The sequence below is a fragment of the Adiantum capillus-veneris genome, chromosome 2 (genome assembly GCF_014529385.1).
Source record: "Adiantum capillus-veneris isolate H3 chromosome 2, ASM1452938v2, whole genome shotgun sequence".
Classification (NCBI taxonomy): Eukaryota; Viridiplantae; Streptophyta; class Polypodiopsida; order Polypodiales; family Pteridaceae; genus Adiantum; species Adiantum capillus-veneris.
In genome coordinates, this window is record NC_140932.1 from 90,342,618 (window position 1) to 90,350,542 (window position 7,925).

Here is a 7,925-nt window from a genome sequence, read left to right on the forward strand (position 1 = left end):
AGAGAGAGAGAGAGAGAGAGAGAGGGAGGAGAGAGAAAGTCCATCTTCAGGTACTATCGCTCAAGATACTTTTGCTTTCTTATGTTCACACACAAGCTGTGTGAGAGAGAGTTTTAGTGTGTGCAAATTTCAAAGAGATGCATGTCATTGTTATAGAGGAAAATAAAGTTGTGCACAAATGGTCAGCGTAGAAAAAAATGGCTTTTGGTCAAGGACGAAAAAAAGGAGGGAACTCACGAGAAAGAAAGCGGTTTGCGTGGGTTGGTGAACTCATCGACAGAACTGTACTATTACGTTTGGCTGCCATTTGTGTGCGCGAACGCGCGTGAGAGACTCTTGACCTCAAGAATAAAAGCTTCCTTTAGCTCTTACGAACGCACAGGTTTGATGCTTATAAGGACCTACCTTTAACCGGCTAGCAAGCTTACAATGCTGCACCCACATACCTACATTTCATAGCCGAAGCACCCACATACCCACATTCGATAGCCTCTTAAGCTTCAGGAAGCCTTATCAAGCTAGTCCAGCTAGCTCATCCGGGTTTGCATCAGCAGCTGATTGTAGCATCATGGTGATGAATGGAGGTGATGATGCTGTTGTAGCGCAGAACAAGAGCCGGACGCTTCGTAGGCTCGACTCATTGGATGTGGAGGCGAGTCGCATCCCCGGCTGGCAAGATCTTAACAAGGTATAAACCTACATCTATTGTCATTCATAGGCGTGATGTTTCCCTGTTAATTCTGCTGAAGCTCACAAAGGCCCAGCATGAGCCCATGAGGACTCTCCTGGGTTTCATTCTTTCTCAATTACACCACAGTTTTTCATGTCAGGGTTTTCAGGTTTGAAACCTTGTTTTTGCTTTGTTAACATGCTAGCTACTAATAGTATTGCTAAGGTATAAAGGAAAGAAGCCCTTGTATAGATGTAAGGGCTTTTGAGACACGAAGCCTGTGTATTTGTTTATGAATATTTGATGTTGTAATGCAGGGTTTCTCTACAGCGTTGATTTTAAAGCTGGCATTTGAGAGCATAGGGGTGATATATGGGGATTTGGGCACATCACCCCTCTATGTTTTCAGCAGCACCTTCACTAGTGACAGTCCACCTCATAGAGATGATGTGCTTGGTGCTCTTTGCCTCATCATCTACTCTCTTTCCCTGATCCCTCTCATCAAGTATGTAGTCGTTGTTCTTAGTGCTCACGACAACGGGAATGGTGAGTGCTATATACTCTGGATTGAGAATGTTCCTGCGTGGTGATATGGAAACGATTATACTTGACTTTTGCATGATTAAGAAATGCTTTGAATGATGCAACATTGGGGAATATGGGAATTTCGCATGAGTTTGGGACTCATGGTCAAAACTTTGGAGTGATCATAACTTGAATACTATATCTCTAAATTATGCACTCAATAGCTCAATTAATTGTATTATCAAAGGACTTTCCAAAGATAGGTCTCATGATAGGGTTTTGAGAAACTGAAAGAGATGTTTGCCTGGTTCTGCCTTTTCAAGATTCAAAATTGTGACTTGGGTTATTATTAATCATCTGAACAACTACCATCACTTTTTAGAACTGCTGTTAAGTCTGTTGATGTTGCATTTCAGGCGGAACTTTTGCACTTTATTCACTGATATGCCGCTATGCAAAAGTAAGCCGATTTCAAAATGAGCAAGTTGAGGATCAAAAACTTTCTGGATACAGGTTGCCAAGTCCGGACAGAGCAGTGAGAAGAGCAGCTAGGATCAAACAGGCACTGGAATGCAGTGCCTTTGCCAAAAGGATCTTGCTACTATTGACATTGCTTGGTACTTGTGCAGTCATGGGAGATGGGGTGCTTACACCAGTTATTTCTGGTATGAGGGAATGTGATCCATTACCCACATTATGCATATAACTATGTATCTCATATTACTTATCCATATATGTACTTGTATTGCAAACTAACACACACATACACAGACATGGATACAAAGAAATATGTATACATAAGCACATATATAGTGTAAAATTCATTGTACAGAAGATGTCAGTTGAGTTATTGAGGCTATAGACTTTGTTTGTTTAGTTGCACCACCATCTAGATGTAGTTGGTATCAATCATCATTTGTCTCAAGTTGGTCCAAATATCCAAACATTTTTAATCGCTTTGCAGTTCTCTCGGCGGTAGACGGGATTCAGACCAAGAAGGCAAGCTTAACAAATGGTAAGGGCCACTTTAACCCTGCTATCATCCATTCTAGTGCGTGTATCCAACATAGAGGATGCTAACTTTATGCCACAACTGTTGCTCTCAAGGTTAAAAGTTTTCAGTACTTATTCATACTTTGACAAGTATTATGTCATGCTCAACTGCAGATCATGTTGTTCTTATCTCTGTTGCCATTCTAGTAATCCTCTTCAGCATTCAACGCTTTGGTACCGAGAAGGTGGCATTCTTGTTTGCCCCTTGTGTCTTTGTCTGGTTTCTCTTTATCAGTGGCATTGGCATCTTCAACATCGTGAAGCATGACGCGGGTGTCTTTCGAGCATTCAATCCCTATTATATAATTGACTATTTTCGAAGAAATGGGAAGCAAGGGTGGATCTCACTAGGAGGCATCGTTCTTGCCTTGACAGGTCTGTTCGTTTACTGCATGAAATCACCCTTAGCTGTTATCCTAAAGATCTAAGCATGATTTTTGTGTACTGAACTGCAGGCACTGAAGCAATGTTCGCTGATTTGGGACACTTTTCGGTTCCTTCTGTCAGGGTAATGAGATCTTGCACTCTATGCTGCCCTTTGATGGGTTTGAAATATGCTTAATACACGAGACTCTGAAAATAATTTCTTTGAGGCTGGCTTGCTCTTCATGCTTAACCAAGTAAAGCTCAAGAGTGAGCAAAGAACACAAGATGAGCACATCACGAACATTGGTTTAATTGAGGGTTCATTGATTGGATTGCACACTGACAGATGATTAGTGAGGGAGGGAATCATAGAGAAGAGTTAACAAAGTGTTTTTAACCATCGATTGGAGTTGTTTAATAGATAACTGAATAAAGCTAAGGATCCAATTAACCAATTAGGAGAATGCCTAATGAAAGAACACTTCCTTCATTATACAGAGCGGGAATCAATTGAAGAACTTGGGGCACAGAAGATAGACATAGTCCTCAAGAAAAACATTGTTTAAGATTGGGCTAGAGATGAAGGTGAGGCCAGATGTGATGAAGACAATTGCTAGAAGCGAGTTGAATAGGTGTCAGGTTGGTAAGGAGCACAAGGTACTGGCTAACACCAGCCTGAATGGGGAGAAGGCACACTGCAGATTAAAGTATTAGTGGGAAGAGAAGGACTTATGGGTTATGGCAAGGAGTAATAGCATTTGATCCTAGAGCCATTTACTAGCGGCAAGGAACCACCTTCCAAAGTTACTAATTGTACTGCTCCCTGTGGAAAAATCTCCTGTATCATGTATGGCACTTGCCAGGCTGGGACCAACTTCGTGGTTTTTTTTTATATCGAGGTTGATACAGTAGCACAAGTCATCCTTGCATTATTTTAGGCTTTCGGAGATGGCGATCATGCCATGCCTTGCGACAAAGCTGCTCTGCTTCCAGAGCCTGAGAAGCCAATCGGCGGCTTTCTTCTAATAGGGAGAGGCAAGAGACAAAGGCAGATTCCATACCCCAATTTGTACGCAGACTGCGTACTCGAGGAGATCCTGAGTTGAACTCGAACGTAGCTATGGCTTCCAAGCCGAAGGCGAGTTGAAATGGCACGTGATTCGTTGTTTCCTTGAAGGACGTGCAGTATGCCCAGATGGTGCCGTGGATAGCTTGAGCCCAAGACGTCGGATGGAGATGACAAGCTTTCCATAGGAGGGCGATCAGAACCTTGTTTGTGCTCTCGGCCTGCCCATTGGCTCTAGGGTAATAGAGCACGATTTGCAATGAAATCTCTTCTAGTTGGCCAGCAAAGTTAAAATCAACTCATTGACAAAGTGATTGCCCCGATCACTGGTGATCTCCAAGGGACATCCAAACATGCATAGTATTTTTTCATACAAAAACTTGGCTACAGTTGCCACTGCAATCAGTTGTCACCAGTACCTCTGTCCACTTGGTTGCATAATCTGTAGCCACCAGCAGATACTTGCGATTACCAGGTTGACCCGGGGGAGAAATTGGACCCACAAAGTCCAAGCCCTATCTCTCAAATGGTAACCATGCCATGGAGACCTGCAGAGGACAATTGGGCTACTTACTTGGCTTTGGTCCACAGCGCTGACAAACATCACAAACTTTGGCATGTGGTATTGCATCCTGAAAAACATAAGGCCACCATAGACCACTCTGTAGCATTTTCTGGGCGGTCATGTGATCAAGGTAATGGCCACCAATGGGACCATTATGGGCATGTCTTTGAATGCCTCCAGAAGGGAGAAATGAATGGGTTGGTATAAATTCACCTCCATTGTTGGTTCTCAAAGTAGAGACTTCAGAGTTAGAGACCAGTTTTCAACTTGATTATTTGTGGAGGAAAGTCACTGCTTGGAACAATAGCTCCAACCACCATGGGTGCGGTGCTGCCTCCATCTCTGCTCCAATGATCTTGTGAGTGGTCTCTCCCTTTGCTCGCGTCCATTGTGATAATCCCTCTCAGGCCCATCACTTGCTGCTATGGCTATCTCCTTGGATGGTAAAAGGCTACAAATGCTTATGCAAGTCGAGTCTCTGATGTCTTTTGCCAAGAGAACTGCAACCTTTGATGGTTATCCCCAGTTACACATACTGTCGACCGAATTCCACCTACTCCCCACCAAAAGTAGATAGATTTGCAAATTTCGTGATGGACATAGCTGAGGTGTTGAAAACTGTTACTTTGGTCTTTTTATGTGCAAAAGACCTGCAATGCATTCAAATGGTCTGATATAAGTACAATGTCATCCGGATATGACAATATCGGTATCAGCACACTAATCAAACCAAGGCTCCTGCCTCCTCTCTAGATGTATATTCCGAGACCTCATCTATATAGAACCCAAATAAAGTCGGTGAACGCAGGAATCCCTTTTTTAATACTGATGGTACGGCTAACTACATATGACATTCCTCCAGGGGCTCACAGTTGCCTGTCACTGTCTTATATAGGGGATAGATACACTTCTTAACATTATTCATCTTTCCAAGTTTTCATTATGCATGTGTAATTCTTTTAAAGTACACTTCTTTACATTATTTAAGAGAGCTGACAGCTGAGGAGAACTGTCAATGCAGATAGCTTTCAGTACAGTTGTTTATCCTTCTTTGTTAGCGGCGTATATTGGCCAAGGGGCTTATCTTCTAAAGTATCCAGAGGATGTTAGCCAGACCTTCTACAAATCCATTCCAGGCAAGTTATCTTTTGCAAGCTCTGTGCTACTAACCAAACACCAAAGTTGGAAAAGCCAAAGAGAAGGAAATTTGTTAATCTATTTTACATCTGAATGCATAATGTATTATAGATCATAACGCTAAACCTCATCTATCACCTTAAACTTGAAGTTTTCTTCTTTATCAGGACCTATGTTCTGGCCTATGTTTATCGTTGCTGTTGGTGCTGCCATTATTGCAAGTCAGGCCATGATATCTGCCGTGTTCTCCATCGTTGAGCAGTCTCTTGCTCTCGGGTGTTTCCCAACCGTGAAGGTAGTTCACACATCATCAAAGTTTGCTGGGCAAGTGTACATACCCGAAGTTAACTGGATCTTGATGATTCTCTGTGTTATCGTAACTGGAAGCTTCAAGACCACAAGCTATATAGGAAATGCTTATGGTATATTTTGATTCTAGCTTTCTTTAGATATGTGTGTGCGTGCGTGCGGACTCGCTTGGCCTAAGTGTGCAATGGCTGTTCTGGCAGGTATGACTGTTTTGGCCGTAATGCTGGTGACAACAACTCTTGTAACCCTCATTATGCTAATGATATGGCAAACCAAGCTGTACATTGCCTTAGCCTTCTTTATAATCTTTGGGACCATTGAGATGGTGTATTTTACAGCAAATTTATACAAGTTCACTCAAGGAGGCTGGCTACCTGTGGCTTTTTCTTCCATCTTGGTAGTCACTATGGCAGTGTGGCATTATGTCACCAGCAGGAAATACAAATTTGAATCTGACAACAAGGTGTCGATGACATCGCTAGTCTCTAGATTAGAGAGTGACTTGAGGCTAAGCCGAGTTCCAGGGATAGGGCTGATGTACACACAACTAGTGCAAGGGGTACCTCCTATATTTGATCTCTTTGTAGACAACATGAAAGCCTTACACTCAGTAATAGTGTTTGTTTCTGTAAAGCATTTGCCAATTTCATTTGTGCCGGTCGAAGAGAGGTTCTTGGTGAGAAGGGTGGGGAGCAAAGAGTACAGGATGTATCGCACTGTGGTTCGGTATGGGTATATGGATTCCTTGATCCCACATCAAGAGTTTGAGGATTTGCTGCTTGGAAGCTTGGAAGAGTTTATCAAAGTAGAGGCTTTTGCATTGACGATGCTGGATGAGAGCAAACATCGTGAGGACTTCGATGAGAGCGAAGATTCAAGTAGCGACAGTTTGCACCCAGCTCAAGAGAAGAAAAGTGGGAGTGGGAGCAACCAGGAGGCCAATGCAACATCCATCTCACTAATAAATCAGAGAACAGAAGAGCTTGAAACAGAGTGGGAATTTCTATCAAAAGCAAGGATTGACGGTGTCACCTACCTTCTTGGAAGCAGTGTGGTTGAGGCCTCACCAAGCTCATCCATTGGAAAGAGATTTGTCGTAAACGTGCTCTATGATCTCTTGCAGCGCTTGTCAAGGAAGAGCAGAGTAGCACTACAAATACCTCATAAGAATCTGGTTGAGGTTGGCATTACCTATACTCTTTGAAAATAGAAATGACAGATCATGGCTGTACAATATTGAGACATTGTAGGTGAGGATAACATACTATTCATGAAGAGTATAGGTAGTGTCAACCTTCAGGTAAAGGATGGCAACTTGGAAATGTCAATGCATAATGACACAATCACAAGTTCTTGCCATAAATTGTAATAGATCCAAGCAAGATCTCTCATGCCGAAAATTGTTATCTAGTTTTGTTTGGCAATGTTTGGTTATTTGCTTGGATGAGAACTAGCACACTCTAAACTTTCTTCATAATACCGTCATCGGTACCATTGCCATGCAAATACACATTTCTAAGCAAAAGTTATGGTTGCATTTGTGAGGCTCTATCAAATGTGTTGATTGAAAAACTGAATCAGCAATATTGCATCCTCTCAATGGAAGAGATGGATTGAATAAAGAGTGGGAATGATCTTACAAGGAGCAAGCAACATAACACAAACTCTTCACTCCGAGTGCACTAACAGAAAGTGCCTGGTTGCAAAGTCACCTCTCAGAATGCTTGAAATGGTGTCTGGTTGCAAAGCCACCACTCAGAATGCAAAGTTCCCAGTGATTGACTAAGAAAGGCAAAGTTACTAGAACAAGACGGGCAGGGGCAGCTAGAGCTTGATATGGCCAAGAGTGATCATTTCTTGGCTTTACTTGTTTGATAAAACCTATATACTTCTTGTGATGCTATTGCTAATGGGCTCCCTTCTAGAGATGATTGGTCTTACCACAATGAACACATAAAATTTTACTTAAAAATTTGTTTGTTTTATAATGTTTTGGCTACACAATGCAAGATACCATTGTTGTTGCTTAGTGCATTGATTGCACTATGTGCTGAAAAGGCTTTAGAATTGTTGTAGAAGGGCATCCCTCCATAGCAGTGAAAATTATACATACTTGTAAAGGGTATGTTATTTGAGGCATTTAGGATAGAAACCCATGGATTGCACTACTTGGTAGGGTGTTGGGTAATGCTTTAATGAGCATGTATGTTCTAGCTCAAGTCCAAAGTGAGGTA

At 42.2% G+C, this 7,925-nt stretch overlaps 1 protein-coding gene across 1 annotated transcript; it reads left to right on the forward strand.

Moving 5' to 3' along the window:
* Positions 1-336: 336 nt before the first annotated feature.
* Positions 337-7,601, forward strand: LOC147463167 (potassium transporter 5-like). Its single transcript, XM_086487648.1, has 9 exons — positions 337-688; positions 988-1,216; positions 1,612-1,860; positions 2,160-2,210; positions 2,363-2,623; positions 2,704-2,756; positions 5,267-5,381; positions 5,550-5,804; positions 5,892-7,601. Exons 1-9 carry the CDS (start codon positions 569-571, stop codon positions 6,893-6,895), a joined length of 2,337 nt encoding a protein of 778 aa, XP_086343774.1. The 5' UTR covers positions 337-568; the 3' UTR covers positions 6,896-7,601.
* Positions 7,602-7,925: the final 324 nt, after the last annotated feature.

What these genes read in the sequence shown, in the direction of transcription:
- LOC147463167 (XM_086487648.1), top strand. Translation starts at nt 569, where the DNA reads ATGGTGATGAATGGAGGTGATGATGCTGTTGTAGCGCAGAACAAGAGC. An exon ending in CATCGTTCTTGCCTTGACAG is followed by an intron (nt 2,624 to 2,703) that starts GTCTGTTCGTTT and finishes ACTGAACTGCAG; the next exon opens with GCACTGAAGCAATGTTCGCT. An exon ending in CTATATAGGAAATGCTTATG is followed by an intron (nt 5,805 to 5,891) that starts GTATATTTTGAT and finishes CTGTTCTGGCAG; the next exon opens with GTATGACTGTTTTGGCCGTA.